The following is an 18,358-nucleotide window of genomic DNA, read 5'->3' on the forward strand; positions in this document are numbered from 1 at the left end:
CCGTTAAGCGTTGCCGACCGTCCTGGAATTTACCGTTAAGCGTTATCGGCCCTGCTGAATTTTCCGTTAACCGTTGCCAGGACCCCCCCATGCAGACCCTCATTTGAACGAGCACATGTTCAACTGTTAGGAAAAATATCCACTTACCGAGGAAAAAATCCATACTTTTCTTACAGCCACATAAAAATATAGCTATATTTTCATATTTCTATCGCTAGAAATCAGAGACCGGTCCACAAAAAATGCTCTAAAATCGCCCGTGTTTATCGTACAGCATAGAGAAAAGTACGTAAACAAGCGCCATCTTGTTCCGCACCCGAATATGACCTCGGGGTAACCCTGCCGAGTTTTCCAAATATGGGAATCGCCGGAAAAATCCGACACATCGGCCCTTCTCGGCCCGTGCTCGGCGCAGATCGGGGCGTGTGACGTCATGCCTAAGCTCATTATCGGCCGAAAACCGCGGGAAGACGCGCTACAAACATACAGATCTGACGATGTGCCGCCGGGCCTGTAAACAATAGGCCGCAGCGGGGCGAAACAATGGAGCACAGCGGGCGGCTAAGGTCGATCTCCCTCCTTGTGATGAAAGCTCCTTGGAAAGACACATGCGAATAATTTTTGTTGATGTGAAACTCAGGATTGCACTTCCAAATGAACATACACGTTACGTTTCTTCAAAGAGAGTAGCAAGCCCATAAAATGAGCCTAGACAATTACCCGCATTTTTCTTGACTGTGAAGATTTTAAACATTATGTGCTCAACAACGTAGACAACGTTTGATGTTGTTGTGCTGACGTGTTCTTACACCTTTATGTAAATGTAATGACTTTATGACATCTCCTCAGGAAATCATGTTTTTGCATTACTCTGCTATTGGTTGCTGATGTAATTTTCATAATTCTGTCAGAAATGTTACAGCTCTCTTTTTCTTACCAACATTTCCTGCATAGAAATGTAGATTTTCTGTTAGTGTTATACTTAACTTATAGTTACGTAAGTGTGAGAATACTGCAGGTGATTAAACATCATGTTCAATCAATGAGAGTCTATGACAGTTTCACATAATCAGGTGTAACACACCAGTTTTGTGCAGTAAGTACACATAAGACCAGATTGACTGTAACTGTAAGGTTTGATCCATTCACACTGGGAAGGACCCTGCTCTTTTCAATAAATGTGGTGAGATCTTTAACATGCTTAAGGTGTGGCTCTTAAGGTGAGGAGGTCCCTTAAGCAAGAGACCTCTTCCTTTACATCCCATCTGAGAGGGCGCCTCTATTCAAAGCAAGGTACTCACCTGAGCTGAGTGAGGATATGGGTGTAAAAAAGTAAAGCGGCTTTCCCAATGGCACAACAGTAGGTCATGCTAGGTATTCCAACTCAGAACCTGTAGATTCTACGTCAACAACCCAGATCACAAGACTACTAGTACCTTGCCATATTTCTATTTCCTTAGGTAAACTTGTACAAATACTTTATTATCAAAACTCTTTTTTTTTTCACTTCCAGTGTCAGAAGGAGGAGCGAACCCTCAGGAGATTGACCAGCACCTAAAACTGGGGACGCAGCTGCTGTCAGCTGGCCAGTTAGCAGATGCACTGTCACACTTCCATGCAGCTATCGGTAAGTCTAATTACAACATTGTTTCTTTTTTGAAGAAATAGACTTGATAGATTCTGTTGTATTGCTTCAGAATACTCAATGAAAAGCCTTGATAAGTGTGTTGACAAATGATGCTATGGAACTGCTGACTTTGCATCCCAACCAATGATCCAGGGACTGCAGTTACAATGTAAGAGATTCATGTGGAGGGAAAACCCTCCTTTGCTGGATCCACGAAGTTTGAACTAGTACTAGTAAGTAGATGGGTCAGAACCACCTGTACCATAGACATGATAGGAAGTTGAATGTTATTATGATCTCTACTGTTCATTTTGCACTCTAAAGTTTTATATATTGTACATTGTAATGTATGTTTTATTTTTTTCCCAGAGGGTGATCCTGATAACTACCTGACCTACTTCAGGAGAGCCACGGTGTACCTGGCCATGGGCAAGTCTAGACAGGCACTGCCTGATCTGTCTAAGGTCATCCACCTCAAGCCTGACTTCACTCAGGTCAGAATGAAAATTCCTACTTCTTTAAGTCACTACTAGTAAGTCTTAAGACTCCATATGTATTATACATATATGTATCCATACAGAACAACAGTGATCTGCTTAATTAAGGTTTGACTAAAGATTCAAGCACTTATGCAGTTGTCCTTGAAATCCTTGAAAGCAAAGAGAAAGGTTTTGTTGTCACTTCAGAGTATTGCTTTGGGTGGACGGTTTGGGTGTCTGAGTAAATAGGTTGATAGCACACGGATGGAAGATTGATTGATAGAATGACAGAGGTTCAGACCAATGTCCTTGGTCATTCAGACACAGGAAATGGTGCTGGTAGGAATGCAGTAAGACTCAGATCGCATGAGAAACCTGCCAATATCTTCTCAGAAGTCTGGAATTTTGTTTGAACTAAGGACATCCTTGTTTGAACTCATATTTCACTTGTTTACCTTTACCTAAGTTTGTGGTCATTTTTACAGGCACGGGTACAAAGGGCTAATGTATACCTGAAGCAAGGCAAGTTAAATGATGCAGAGGAAGACTACATGGAAGTGGTGAGGATACAAAACTCCTTACTGTTTATTACTTCTGGGTATGGAAGTATTGTTTAGGGTGGCTGAACTGTGCATTTGTGTCTGTTCCTCTAGACAAAGTAGGTTGACAGCACATGGGTCTTGGAAGATTGACAGGCAGAATCACAAGTCATATTTGTAAGATCAGATATCAGAAATGGTACCATCACATTTTTTGGGAACAAGTTTAGTAAATTTGAGGACAAAGTTTTCTAACATACTTTTGGTAATGTTGTATATTTCACACTTTTACCTGATGGTAAATCGTATATTATTCTGTTAATTCCTGTAGTTGAGAGTAAACCCAAGTAACGAGGATGCGAAAACACAGCTGGAATTCATCGAACCAATCAGAGAAACCATCTCCCAGACAGACGAGATGATGACACAAGGGAGGTGGAACGAAGCCATCGAGCTGTTGACAGCCGCTATCGAGGTGAGTAGTATAGTGTGGGGCAAACAAGTCTAGTTGTGGTGGAGGCAATGGAAAATGAAGACATATATAGGGAAGAGCGCCAAATATATATATATATGTAGAATAGTAGGAAAGAAGATTTTTAGTGACTGACCTGTGGGTTTGTGTATCTGTTTGCCCAGACAGTAGGTTGACAGCATGTGGGTGGGTAGAAGATTGACAGGCAGAAGGCAGGTGGTCAGAGGTCTCAGAATCTGGCCCAGAGCTTGCAAGAGTTAGAGGTCGATATGGAGAAGTCAAGAAGCTGAAATCTGTCCGAAGTCTGAAATCTCTGATTTGTTGGTCGGCTCTGAGTATGCTAAAGCACTGGTGCTGTTTCATAACCATAACGATTCATTTTGTGGATCATCTTATTTCCCACAGAAATGTGTATGGGATCCGTCCTTGAGAGAAAAGCGTGCCCAGTGTTATATGGAGATTGGGGAACACTTTAAGGCCATCAACGACATCAAGCCCACCACCAAGATGAGGCCAGACAACACCGAGGCTTACTTCAGAGTCAGCAAAATGTACTACGATGTAGGGGAGCTGGAGGATTCACTCACGTAAGTGTGCACAAATTTCCATCAAGAAAAAGAAAATTATAGCTCTTAATGTGCAGTTTGTCTTAAAGTTTGTGTAATGTTAGAGTTCACATTAGTGTGAGGATTTAGAACAGATTAAACAGATTTAGAAGCCTGTTGGCAAAGTCTTGAAAATATTGAGGAGGTCCATATATGGGCCTGTTTTACACAATCCCTGCTTGGTCCTTCCCCCAAGAGCTTGTGGCCATACACCTCTACCAGGAACCCAAGAGAACCATTCCCATTCCCATTCCCAGAACTACGAATAGGAGCTCAGGATTCTCTATCAGTCTATATGGAAACCAGTCATCACAGCCTCCAACACGATGGTAACAGACAGTTCACACAGTCTGACAATAGCTGGTCCAATACTAGAGACCAGTTGTTATAGAAATGTAAATTCACGAATATTATTGATTGTTAACTGTTATTACAGAGAAGTGCGAGAGTGCCTTAAACTTGACCCTGACCACAAGAGCTGCTTCCCTCACTACAAACATGCCAAGAAACTGAACAAGCTGTACGAGTCGGCTCAGAACTTCATCAACGAGGGGAGGTAAGGAAACAAAATAAAAAAAATCTCTCATGTGTTGTCATTATTCACTGCAGTAATTGCACAACTGTGTGGCCCAAGGGCTACAGAAACGGAGATGGATGTTGACCTATTCACCATTGGTGAGGGAAGGAACTTTTAAATAAAACTTTAATATTTAACAACACTTGTTTCAAGATATGATCTGCATAGTGGCAATTTATTACCTGTACTTTATTGTACATGATAAGATAAAATTATGATACTTCTTACCCATGGTGCTGTTTACTTTGAAGTCATAATGTGCTTTTTTGTTCAATAAAAATGCTAGGTTATTATAGAAGTACATGTATGATATACATAAGATGTATTATGAAAGTCTACATAACCAGAGTCTTTATCTTGCAGATACAAAGAAGCGATAGTCAAACTTGAGGCTGCTTTAGAGTCTGAGTCTCAGATATGGGCCTTGGTTTTAAAAGCCAAGTCTAAGATTTGTAGATGTTATTCTAAGGTGAGAAAGAAACTCAATAGGAAAGCCACAAAGTAGATTGTGATTCTCACAGTTCTTAAGCAACAGTGCATTTTCTTAAGATCCTGTAAACCCCTCACAAAATAAGACCACTGTGAATTGGTAATTGAAAGGGAAATACAAAATGCTCTGTTGCACAGAGAACACTGTGAGAAACACTATTTGTAGTGTCAAAGGACAATGTAGAATGCACAAAGCTTGTGTAAGGTCCATGTCATTAACACGCACGGCTTGCTTTCTTCCCTCCCACTTTTGTAGGTATCAAGATGCAATAGTAAAACTAGAGGCTGCTCTTAGGTTGGAGCCTGAAATATGGGCGTATGTGCTAAGATCCAAGTCCAAAATATGCAAAAGCTACAGAGAGGTAAGCCAGTGGTAACTACAGAACAGCATTCGTGAATCTGCCTGATCTACAATTACTAAAACTATTATTGTGTGCTGTCTTAACCAATCATAGTTTGATGTTTGAATCATTTTTGATTGGCATGTTGCATAGTTTGCTGAGTTCTAACATTCCTTGATTATCCTACCTTTCAAATCTGCATGATCAACTAAAACAAGAGATTTGTCTTAACCAATCATAGTTTAGTAAGATGGTTGAATCATTTTTGATTGGCATGTTGCATGTTTTGCTGAGTTCTAACAGTCCTTGATAATCCTACCTTTTGAAATCTGCCTGATCAACAATTACTAAAACAACAAGAGCTGTGTTTTGCAGTCTTAACCATAACCAATCATAACTCAGTCAGATGATTGAAATGGATTTGCTTGGCATGTGTTGCATGTTTTGCTGAGTTCCAACATTCTTGCAGTCTTTTTAGCTTTCTTCTAGACTTCTAACATTCTTCTCTTTGCATGAAGTAAAACTTAAGGCATGCATGTAGTGTAGTTTACTACATGTATGATCACAGCTATTACTCAAGCCTGCATTTGTGTTCTATAATAAAATTATATGTTCTTGCTGATTTATTTGAATTGAATGCCTAAATGCAATTACATATCTTATACAAGGCACTAACATCATGATTTTTTGTGTTGCCATGCTTGATCAGCAGAATTGTTACCTAGTCCCATATTCAACTTGTTTCATATTATGATGTATTTGCACTACTATATACCAATCTATCATTCTATGATTTAGCCTGTTTATTTTCGTGAATTCCTGTACATTGCCCAATACCTCTACAGTTGAAAGATGTTCCACACGCCATTAAGAACTGTGGGGAAGTGTTGGAAATGGATGAACACAACATCGAAGCCCTGGTGGACAGGGCAGAGACATATATCATGGCAGAGGAGTTTGAAAGAGGTACACTTCGTAATGTGCCTTACGCTAATACTCATTGTCATGTACTAGTATATATATGTACTAAGTGTTGCATCGTAACATCAGGTTCAGGTACAGGTACAGCACTGTACCCATGGTCTCTTCAACTACAGTACCGATACACTGGTACTGGTACCTAAGTAATTTTTGTGGTACTTTGTGGTACTTTGTACTCATCACCATTGCTTTTCATCGCAGGATATGCTGTTGTTATGTCAATAGGCAAACAGGATGTCCAACTGTTTATTCATGTGTACATGTAGCTCTTACATGTAACTTAGTCTAATGCTTATATAATGGAATGTTTGGCCAGGAGATTTCCATGACTGCATCTTTTTGTCTTAAGATAAACTTTACATTTGTGTCAAAACATGTCAAAGTTAGTACTTCATAGCCTCTACCAGGCACCGCGGATCGCTGGAAAAATAGTAGAAATTGGCAGAAATAAAGGGATAGTATACCAGAGAAGATCCAGGACCATAGAAGCTCCAATTTGCGACCCGTGGGTCTTGGATCTTCTCTGGCATACTATCCCTTTATTTCGGCCAATTTCTACTATTTTTCCAGCGATCTGCGGTGCCTGGTAGAGGCTAAGTACTTCAGTCTGCTACCCTTCACCATGCTATAATGACTACTCCTTGACACTAGATGGAGCTGTTTTGAGAATAGTACCCACAGCCTTTGTTGTTGTTTTTCCCCCCAGCTGTTGAAGATTACCAGAAAGCACACGACATTGACAACAACCTCAGACATGTCGCAGAAGGCTTGGAAAGGGCCAAGAGGCTCCTCAAACAGTCACAGAAGAGGGATTATTACAAAATACTCGGGGTCAAAAGGTGAGGTTCATTAGTGATACAAATTATCTATCTATAGAGATTACCACATTTGTCTCTGAGACCAGACTGTAAAGTGTAAGATCCGTGAATAGTTTCATCAGGTTGGTAAGATACTGAGTAAAGAGACTCAGTCAGAATTGTCCTGAGGAAGGTGACAGACGGTCACCAAAATGTCGGCTGAATATAAAAGACTTGGTTGTGTAGAAAGAGTCTCTTCACTCACTGTAAAGTGTAAGGCTTGGTCCACTCACATTTTCTTTGATAAGTGGAGTGTGATCTTTAACAACTTAATATCCCATGAACAGAAGACCCTAATTAAAGCTAGGTACTAAAGTCTTTGTAGGTGTAAAGTGCCTTTCCAAGGCCTCAACAGTGGGGCCTGCCAGGGATTCGAACCCAGAACCTTCAGATTCAGAGTCAGTAACGCTAACCACAAGACTGCCTTGCCACCATTTTGTATGTGTAGGTTTTGTCAGGAAGAATTTGTATATGAACTAACTAATGATGACAGTTTCTGTTCTTGGTAACATTAGAAAACCCTTTTTTTCCCACAGAAATGCGAGAAAACGAGAAATAGAAAAGGCCTACAGGAAGTTGGCAGCAGAGTGGCATCCTGACAACTTTAGAACAGAAGAGGAGAAAAAGATAGCAGAGAAAAAGTTTATAGAGATTGCAGCTGCAAGAGAAGTACTAGCAGATCCTGGTAAGTTTATTTTACTTTTTATTACATTGTGATAATGATCATAAATGGTTGCTTACACTGAAACCCAGGCAAATACAATATATTAGAATTCAACACAGAAACTTGGCACTAAAAGAATTTATATATATTATGTAAATGACAGTTTACAGTTTTTTACTGATGAGAGATTGTCTGGATTTCAGTGCTACGGTAAAAGTACTCTCCAATTAACCTTCAGCATGCTACATTTCCATTTTGCTAAAGAGACATTTAGTGTTTAACATGCTAATGGTTATTAAAAGGAGAGATTATGTTGAATATGATTCATGTATATCCACATTGTTTTCTAACCCACTTACTAACGATGTCTTGCACAAGCCAATATTGCACATTTCTTGGAAAAGATTGATAGGAAATATAGTTTCCCTCTTTACTTTATCTTTTTCCTTTCAATGTTAAAACAGTTAATTTGCATTCTTATCTATCTCTTCCTTTTCATGATAATATGGTTAAGTCTGACTTCATTGGTTTGGTTGTAAAATTGGACTCAAGCCTTGCAGCAAGGATAATGTAAAAAGCGATAAAAATACACAGACTAGCCTGGTAGTTTTTTCTTAACATTTAAGGTACTTACCAAAAGTAAGCATGGATATTCGGAGTCAATTCAGATCCTAACATACTGACCAAAGTCAGACTTGACTACATGCTTGTATTTCTTCCAATCAATTCCCAATTGCACTTTCTTCAATCTATCTTCTTAACCCAATCACCCCCTCACTCCCACCACCCGTAGAAAAGCGGCAAAAGTTTGACAATGGTGAAGACCCTCTGGACCCAGAGCAGCAGCGGCACGGGCACAATCCCTGGGGACATCAGGGCTTCCACTTCAACCCGTTTGGGCCGGGGGGAGGAAACGGATTCAACTTCAAGTTCCACTTTAACTAGAGGTGGATTCACTAATACCTCACAGCCTCTACTCTTACAGATATTTAGCTCCAAGTAGATGTTGTAGGGTGGATGGTTGTAGTTTTGTCTGGCTGTAAATGGTTGCTAGAGAATAGCCTAACCGGATACCAGCCTTTTTAGCCTGGTTTAGTACACTCTCTGCCAAAAAGACTGGACCTGTGCATATTTTATTTTTCTGGTGATGACATCACTAATGGTTTAGTTCAACCATCACTGACCCCATACCACTGCATAGGTTTGACCAATCGGTGTGTCTTTAGATTCTGAACAAATATTCAAATGACAGATGGATATGTGCAGGTCTTTTTGACATAGAAGCAACTAAGAGAGTGTACTGGCTAAAGAGACTGGCATCTAGGCTTACTATAGAGAAGTGCAGAAGTCAGAAAATGTTACGACCTTCCACCCCAACAACTGCTTGGAGTTTGATAACAGAAGCAACCTTTTAATGTTTCAACATTTCTGGTGATGGGTTCACTACTACTGTGTAACTATGTTAAATGGCACAGTTCTATAAAGATGGTGATGGTTTTTTATGAAGGTACTGACTGGTTCTACTTCCACACTTCAGCTAGGTATTGTACGTGGTGGGAGATGGTCACTGAAACATTGACTTGTAAAACACCTTGTTTCTGAAGAAAGAATGTTGTTTTCTAGTTATTTATCAACCTGCTGAAATAATTTACAAAATGTTACTCCATGGTTATAAACTCAATTTTAAGTAGTTATAATAATAAAAAATATTGTTCCAACACAAGGGATTGTTCTTACCTTGAGCTTTTAACCTGAGTCACTCCAGTACTGTTTTATTCAATAGACTGACCCAGTGAGACTTGTCACATGTCTTCTCTAAAGTGTGACGTCAACACTCACTCACTTACTAGTCACTATCTGGTTTATTGTCTGTTGTTCCCCGAATTCTTCTGAGGGTTAGACGTGCTTGCACAGCAATACTGGGTCTCCTGATAACAATCTCTTGTGTTGGAACAAAATTTTTAACTAGATGAACTTGAACATGATAGCCTCTACCAGGCTTTGAGAGGCGGATGGAAAGAGTTGTGCGGGTGCGGCAAAATGTTCTCTCCCAGCAGACAAACTCCCCTGGCATGTTATCTCTCTATTTGGCCAATTTCTACTCTTTCCAGCTGCCTCCCGAAGCCTGGTAGAGGCTACTTTCATGATACAGGTTTTATAAACGTACTGAATGTCTCTTATCTTCTCCACAGAAAAGCGAGAGAAGTTTGACAATGGAGAAGACCCCCTGGACCCTGAACAGCAGGGGGGGCACAACCCCTGGGGCAACCACGGATTCAACTTTAACCCCTTCGGAGGGCAGGGATTCAACTTTAAGTTCCACTTCAACTGAGCAGGCTGCATGGCACAACGTTGCTAGCCTTTACCAGGCTTCGGGAGTCGGCTGGAAAGAGTAGAAATTGGCCAAATAGAGAGAGATAACATGCCAGGGGAGTTGGTCCGCCTTTGCGGCAAACTGTAGTCTCTAGTGGACCAACTCCCCATGCATGTTATCTGTTTCTATTTGGTCAAATTTCTACGTATATACTATTTCCAGCCATCTTCTGAAGCCTGGTACGGGCTACAATGTTGTCCGTAACGTGTACATGACAAAGTGTTTATCTGTTATTATGTGATTCCTTTGTTTTAGCCACTTCCACTTACATTGTACATGTAGAGCCTAGTCACATGTGTGACCGCACTTGTGAATCCAACCATTGTTAGCAATGTCTGTGTGCTTTTCAAAGAGGAAACTATAATTGTATGCTTCAGTCTTTTGATCTAGCTTATGTTGCATCCCTTATTTAATTGTATGTCATAAAAGAAGAGAGAATTATTAGTGATAAGTATGTACAAATTCTAATCAGGTCTTGCATATGTGATTATAGTATTCATCCTGCTGATCAAAATAAACAAAAAATCAGACTTTTCAGACTTCTGGGTTTCGTGATCTTCAAGTTTACAGATTTCGGGAAATATTTTGGGAACTGTAGAGGAGATTGTATGATGTAATTTAATTTGGTATTACACCACTTTCTTAAGGCATGTCCCTATCAATTGACTCCCTGTCAAAATCACCTCCCACCCACCGTGAAACTCAAAGCAATTTGGATAGACCCATAATCTCAGCCACCCAAAACAATACTCCCAAAAAGGCTGCTATGTATACAACTCTCTCCTTATTGATCAAAGAATTATCAGCTTAACATTAGCTTAACATTCAGACATTGTCTTTCAACATGAAGTACATATCATTTTTCAGGGTCGAAAAACAAAATTTGAATAGTTATCCATACATGTGCAACAAGATAACATTCTGCCTATGATTACATTACCCCTTTCTGAAGTTACATGTACTCGTGGACTCTTTCTCTGTAATACATGTACTAACATTCAACAGAGTGAGGACAATCAGAATGGACCAGTGAAGTTGATAATTGCCTTTTATTGAACATACTTTAATGCTAAAAAGGGTCAGGGTTATTATTTGTGTTGTGGCAACTCTGATTCATAGAAAAAGAGTTGGTAGTACCATCTCTTCTTTCTACCTCCATGGTAGTACTTTACTCTTATTTCATTGCCAAAGACTCTTCATAAAGCAGTAGAGAGTCAACTATATTCAACATTTTTGAAAAGTATAGATGATGAACATAGAGTTCTAGACTTACGAAAAACTTGTCAGACATATAGAACATATTTACACTTGAGCAACAATCATTGTGATGCTTTGTAAAATGTATATTAAGACAGGATTTCCTAACTCACAATTGCTGAATATGTACATAGAAATGTGAACACAGATTGGTGAAGTATTTGTTATTCTCCTATATAATACTGGGCTGTTTGTTGGACTGTACATTCTAAGCTTAAGCCCAGGAATGCTCAATATTGTACAGTGTGATAATGAAGATACGTAATTAAATATGAACAGATTAATTAAACATTGCCTGGTTGATCAATATTGAAGATTCTTTCATTCACTTTAGATCTATACAGAGTTCATATTGTTCAATTGTAATAACACAGTGCCTATGACATTATAAGCTCTCCTTTCAAGGTATATACCGTTAAGGCTTGGTATACATCTAATTTGTGAGTTTAACATATTTGGATAATAGGCATACATCAATATTATTATTTTAGGATGATTTTTTTCCATTATCAAGCTGAAAAGCACGTGTCTGTACTCGTACATGAACGCATGCTTATATCATGTTATGGAGGCCAATATTGGTAAAGGAAAATGGCAAGTTTGACTGCCTACCTTTGCTCGTAGACATACAGTAAATGCACAATGCATGTAAGTATACACGCCACAAGTTACATAAAGGAGGTTCCACTTATGTAGTTAATAGGGCCATGTTGATTTGATTATATGGATGACATCCGCGCGCGCATGAATTTTCGGCCGTTTCCAAAAAAACAAGTTTTCAACCATACTGTAAATCGTACAAAACAGTTGCTAAATGAGCAAAAATATACCATAAGTTGCAAGGAAAACATTTAGGAACGATACCAATGTCGTAGAATGCCAAAATCAAAGGACAAAAGACAAAAATGTAAAGAAATGAATTCGAAGAGTAGATTATTCGCCATAACATATTCTGTGCCATGTGTTCAACCTTCATGACCACGTAGATTTCATAGTGAAAGCAACTTTTTTTTTTGCAAAACTTTTTTTTATTCGCACGCGCGCATCAGTTTTGGGGTTCCCAGAGGATGTCATCCATATAATCAAATCAACATGGCCTAGGTAGAAAGGCAAGTTTCAAGAGTGGAAATGTACGCAAGGAGACAATCACATCCTTTCGTCCGAGACGGCTGTTTGCCCAAACATAGTACAATAGCTTTTGGCATGTACCGACAAGTTCAACGCCATGTCTTATGTTACCACTTACAGTGTTGTTTGCGATCGCCTTTGTGTTCTGCCATGTTTTGAAGCACCCAGTACACATGCTTCTCCCCTCCTCTCGGTTGTACTCAATCAGGCTTTGCCAGGACCAACCGTTGACAAGGACATACGACGGTCTTGTCCGTAGCATGCCGTTCATCTGGATTTTGTAGGACACATACATGGTTACTTAAGAACATCATCATCACGACAACGATCGGGCCCTTAACTCTCATTGTGGCAATGTAAAGTAGGGTTTAAAGGGAATTAGCAACACCTGTTTTACAAAAAGACGTCTTTGTCAACATTCGTCGAAAGCTGAGAACCGAGACGTTAGAATCATGCAGTTATGCCACAAAGCTTATGCAAAAGCACGACATAGGTTACAAGGATAAAGACTGCAAGATGGTGACTAACAAGTACATGTACGCACGAGTATACTGAATGATTTAACTGACTGTGCGAGTTTGTAACGGCACTGCCCATGTTTTGCTTGTATCGTGTATCTGCCATCGTACAGTAAAGACAACACGTTGTATCAAAACCTGTTGTATATAACGTTATACGCATTAGATCAGCAAGCGGCCACGATGGCCGTACGATTTTCTTTCGTGTCGCGGTGTTTTCCAGCAGACTGTGATAGAACCAACTGCCGACAAGGATTTAAGACATCTTTTTCCGTAACAAGACAGCTCGAAATTTTTCATGAGACACATTCTATCCCAAGAATGCCCTAAGCTTGCGATCTTACGAAGATCGTAGGACAATCGTGTGACGCACATGAGCGGGGCCGTACGAAGCCGCACTGCAGCACCACCTGTTAGCTGGACGAAAAAGCTACTCTCCAAGCAGAGGTTTGCATGGGTTATTTTTGACGTGTTTTTAGGCTTTTTAACGGAGTTTCTTTTTTGCACTGATTGTTTTACCCAACCCAGCGTGCAAAAAAATGTTAGTGCAAAAAACAAAAACGATGAAAAAGCCTAAAACACGCCAAGAATAACCCAAAATCCAAACCTCTACTTGGAGAGTACGGAAAAAGCATCACTGCTTCACCTGAGTTGAGGATGACTGCGTAATATTTACTTGTGCTGCTCAGCTATATCCACAGAGGCACAACAAACCCATGGCTGACATCTTCTGGACTTTTTATCAGACTCCCTTCATCACTTTACGCCAGCGAACAGCAATCCCAACAATTTACGCAATGAAAAACAAAATAAGACCGGTTTAAATTTGACAAATTCCGTGACCAGAGGTGGAGAAATGTCATGCAGCAACCACCGCTAGCTAATGATGTCCTCAGCAAGAAATACCCCCAGTGAAATCGGAGCTATTTGGTAAATACCCGGCCTGACCATTGTTTGTCACACAGGCTTACCCGACAGGTAGGCAGGGGATATGCCTGACTGGATTTCACATGTCGCCGGACAAAGCACCTTATGGTCACAGGGGGTGCTTTTGTAAGGGCAAGAAAATTATGGGTCACTGCGGCCGTTTGGTATAGCGGGGATGCACTGATTTTACCTGAAGATGACACCTTTGATGTCAAAATGTTTTTGAAACGACAAAACGTGCGCAAAGAAGGTGTGAAAAGTGCGACATACAGAGAAGCCACGATAGAGAAGCTACGAATTGGCAAACTGCACCCCCTACGAAGAGTTCACAATGGTTTAACCCTGGTCAGCCTTACCCCCGGACAAATCTTACAAGTTTTCTGCTCAGGTCACATGAGCAAACCGACGACATGCTAGTTTAAACAAGATCTTCTGGTTCTTGGAATCTACGACGTCTTCCATAGGACTAAAAGTATGGAGTCTCTTGGGCTGAGGATCTTCCTTCTGCATCTGTTGTGTGCAGGTGAGTTGATTTGTTGTTTTTCTGTTCACCCAATTTTTTTGGTCCCAATTTTTGTCCCAACTGTCATGGCTGTCTTATCTACTAATTATAATGAAGCGTGATTCTTCTATTGTGACGGTTAGTCTGCACCCTACGTGAGTCCAGCTTGTCTCAAGAATTGTTGTTTCTGGCTTAGACTCACCGTTTTTTTCCACTAGATAACGACCAAAATAAGATGCGGGTGACCTTAATCTCATAATTGGGATATGATGCAAGCTGTGATATGATTTACGGGACAAAAACACACAAAGAATTTAGAAAATCGTTCTTGTTCTGTGAAATTGGTTGAGTGACCTGTCATTTTTTGCCGCTCTGCTGCCCCAGCGTCTAGTGGAAAGAGTATGTTAAGGGTGTGTTAGGAGTACATGTTCCAATCTGAGTCATGTTACACGTAACCTTGGAGTGTCCTTCAGGTGTTGTTGCGCGGTGTGGCCTCTGAACAAACAACAAGGGCTGACACAGCAATTTTATGTCCTTAACATTGTTACCAACGTCTTACACAGGGTTGTTATTGGCTGCGTTCAAGTTTAAGCCTTTTTGAAGAACTGAAGTCACAGTTAGACAGAGAACGTACTATCATCATTCAGAACGTAGTGTGACCTTTAAAAAAACAACAACAATTCTGTGCCCTTTACATTGTTACCAACGTCTAAAACAGGGTTGTTCTTGGCTGTGTTGAAGTTTAAGCCTAAATTTGCAGCATTTAAACACCAGAAGTCACTGTCAGACAGGTAACGTACCTACCGGTCCCCATGCCCTAAGGCGAGTCGGCTTATCAATTATAGATCTATCTTATAATCTCCCACCGAAAAAAATGCGCAGACTGTGCATAATGTACAAATTAACTAATAAACTGGTGGACGTACCAACTAATAAGGATCTTATATCAGCTCAGAAAAGAACAAGAAATAATTATGCCTGCAAGTACATGTACCAGAGTTATGAAGCCAGGATTGAGGTGTATAAAAATTCGTTGTACGTTGTTTTTCAGTTGACCCGGTTTTGTCCCAATTCGCCAAGTGTCATGGCGTCGCATTTATTAACCTTTATCTATCTGCAAAGTCACGAGAGGCGCCCACAAGATAGTCTACAATAGATTGAACTACCAACGAAAATCTATCTGCAACTTTAAGTGTGATTCTCGTATCGTGTCAGTTAAGTCATCGCTGTCAGTGAGTTGAGCTTGTCTCGAGCAGTGATGTTTTTTACTTTTTCCTAGGCCTAAACTTTTGTTGTTTCCGGTGAGTCATCGCCTGTTATGTTTGCCCAAGGCCACAGTCGCATCCTGCGTAACACCTGGAATGTCCGATTTACATTATGGATAAACAGGTATTCCGGGCTGCTTCGCCCCATTCCCACAAGGTTAAAATTTTTCGGATCGAATCGAATTGATTCGTTTTGATCCGGCTTCGATCCGGTTTGAAGTCGGATCAAAGCGAATCAATTACGCTCGATCCGGACATGTTACTAGTATTCTAGGGAATAGGGCCTGGGAATGGGGCCTTGGATACCCTGGTATTTCAACTTTTCATTCAAATTACTCTCTGTTGTCATTCACAAGAGCACTGAAATAGTTTATAGTTTTTATGCCTTTTGCTTTGTCATTCTGAGACCAAGAAAATCCAAACAGTACTAGTGATGTGTTGCATTCAGTTCATATTCCATTTATACTTAAAATCCACCGGAAATTGTTGTTGTTGTTGTTGAACATACCCAGGATGCCATTCGATTTGTGGGCGGAAAGGAACCTTCTCTCGGCGGCTATGTAGGATGGCCGGCTATATTAAAATAAGGCGTTAAAAACTCTTCTCCACCGCTGCGGGGCCTGCACAGGAGGCTAGAAAAATATAGACACAGGTCTGCAACGACCTGTTTTTATAATTCTACTCTAGAGGTAATTTTGGAATGTAACAAGCCATGAATTTGGACATAAATGACGCTTTGATTTGTAATTGGAATTTTGTTATTGGAAATCGATACACATTCCGCTATAATAATGTGTTTTCTTTGTAAGACCGTAACAGCATTGGTCTTGGTTATGTCTTCACTTCAATGGCAGTAATGATCTAAGCTCTTTGATCCAACTTACAGGTGAATATATATATATAGTCGTCTAATTTACTTTCCAAATCCTCTCGTTCTGGCGCCATGCTGCAGTGAATATATGTGAAAGATCATGTGCATTGTGATGGGTAACCAGAAACCACTCACGTAAACTTGTTTTTCCTCGCCTGAATGTCAACTATACAGGTGTGTGCTTTTGCCTGTTGGATCACGTTCCAATATTGGTGATGCGCCAAGTTTTAAACAAAGAACAAGGACGCGGTCACATTTCTTATAGGTCGTCGTTAGATTGCAAGAGAAGTTTTTAAGCAGGCTGTCTGTGATAGACAGACAGAACTAGCCTCCACCAGGCCTTTCTACGGGAATACGGATCGTAGAATTCGGCAAAAGAGAGAGTAAACTTGGCCAAGGGAGTCCGGCCGCGGGGAAGTACTAGTTGTTTCTTTCCCTCTCTGCGCGCCAGTCAAACCTACAATCAAAGGCGGCCAAACTGCCCTGGCAAATATTCTCCTATATATATAGCCAGCGTAGTTAGTCCGGTAGACAGAACGATCAATGACAAGGGTCTAAGACAGCCCTTTTCAATGACAAGACAGCTGAATTTTGCAGCATCATGACGTGCATGACTATCTCAAGCATGCCCTTAGTTTTCTGCCTATCCAAGGAACTTTAACATTTTTTGCCTATCTAATATCCTTGCTTCATCTAACAGTAGTTGTTTTAATAGATGATAGGCTCTTAATATGAATATACTTATTAGTAAAAAATGTGTGCATACTAGTATTATTTTGGTCACAGCAAGGAGCTTAAGAACTTAAGAACAGTACAGGTGATTTTTAATCTCCTTGGTTACAGCAAGACACGCTTGATGTTTAAGAATGCGTGTCTAGGAACAAGTGCTAACTGGCGATGTCACCGCCAAATCCACCGATACTGTAAAAGCGTTTACTTTCGCGGTGGCTTTATTTAAGTGGAGGAAAAAGAGGTTTTCGTGGTTTTAAAGGTTCACAATTCTCTAGTACAGTAGAAATGCAGAACACATGTTCTCTTTGAATAGCAAAGTTCTTTGATCACAACCATTTATTTTCACGAGCCGACGTTTCGATGACCGTCTGTCATCTTCAGCAGGGAAATTGTGACTGGTTTACTGTGCACTGACGCTAGATGTTACTTGGTGCATAGTGCACTAAAGGTGTTACATATGGTTAACAACTTGCACTTTTACATTTACATGTAACACCTTTAGTGCACTATGCACCACGTACATGTAACATCTAGCGTCAGTGCACAGCAAACCAGTCAGAATTGCCTTGATGAAGATGACAGACTGTCATCGAAACGTCGGCTCGTAAAAATAAATGGTTGTGATCAAAGAACTTTGCTATTCATTCGTTTACCAACCCGATGAAATTATTTACGAACATGTTCTCTTTGTCATAACTTCGCGTTAAGAGGATGCTACGAAAACCGCAAGGATATGATGATATACAGTATGCCACACCTTCTTATCTGTGCTTGCGTGACAACATAAGAGTAGTACTTCGTGACCGGCAAGAAAATTTCAAAATGAACAGCCTAAAGGTCAATAGCCTTAAGGTCAATAATAACAAAAGATGCCAGGTCTCCGTGCCTTGTCTCGTCGTGCCTCCGGTCAATGACATGCTTATACAAATGTTCGCTACCTGGTAAGGTCATTGATCGATGGGTTAGTTAGCCGGTCTGTTGGGCACTTGGCCGCTTTGGCCGCAGGAAGAGATCTGGCCCTAATCTGTTTCAGTCACTGAAGAAAAGTACTGGATGCTACATAGCCACCACTACCAGGCATCGGGAGGCGACTGGAAAGAGTATAAATCGGCCAAACAGAGAGATAACATGCCAGGGGAGTTTGTCTGCTGGG

The 18,358-nt window shown here is 40.5% G+C and overlaps 1 protein-coding gene across 3 annotated transcripts in view; it reads left to right on the top strand.

The window, feature by feature from the left end:
• The window catches only part of LOC109481281 (dnaJ homolog subfamily C member 3-like), a 12,262-nt gene extending 698 nt beyond the window's left edge, over nucleotides 1–11,564 (top strand). Inside the window, exons 2-13 of one of the 3 annotated variants that reach the window (XM_019783826.1) lie at nucleotides 1,514–1,627; nucleotides 1,997–2,121; nucleotides 2,592–2,666; nucleotides 2,977–3,120; nucleotides 3,523–3,704; nucleotides 4,159–4,278; nucleotides 4,663–4,768; nucleotides 5,975–6,095; nucleotides 6,817–6,949; nucleotides 7,504–7,652; nucleotides 8,425–8,578; nucleotides 9,824–9,936. In XM_019783826.1, the coding sequence (XP_019639385.1) occupies nucleotides 1,514–1,627; nucleotides 1,997–2,121; nucleotides 2,592–2,666; nucleotides 2,977–3,120; nucleotides 3,523–3,704; nucleotides 4,159–4,278; nucleotides 4,663–4,768; nucleotides 5,975–6,095; nucleotides 6,817–6,949; nucleotides 7,504–7,652; nucleotides 8,425–8,576 (1,421 nt within the window). In that variant the 3' untranslated portion in view covers nucleotides 8,577–8,578; nucleotides 9,824–9,936. Of the gene's footprint in view, nucleotides 1–1,513; nucleotides 1,628–1,996; nucleotides 2,122–2,591; nucleotides 2,667–2,976; nucleotides 3,121–3,522; nucleotides 3,705–4,158; nucleotides 4,279–4,662; nucleotides 4,769–5,044; nucleotides 5,151–5,974; nucleotides 6,096–6,816; nucleotides 6,950–7,503; nucleotides 7,653–8,424; nucleotides 8,579–9,823 lie in introns of all 3 variants that reach the window. The other 2 variants (XM_019783818.1, XM_019783831.1) reach the window with 2 other exon arrangements.
• Nucleotides 11,565–18,358: the final 6,794 nt, after the last annotated feature.

Source organism: Branchiostoma belcheri, unplaced genomic scaffold (assembly GCF_001625305.1).
Source record: "Branchiostoma belcheri isolate BF01 breed outbred unplaced genomic scaffold, Haploidv18h27 scaffold109, whole genome shotgun sequence".
NCBI classification, from domain to species: domain Eukaryota; kingdom Metazoa; phylum Chordata; class Leptocardii; order Amphioxiformes; family Branchiostomatidae; genus Branchiostoma; species Branchiostoma belcheri.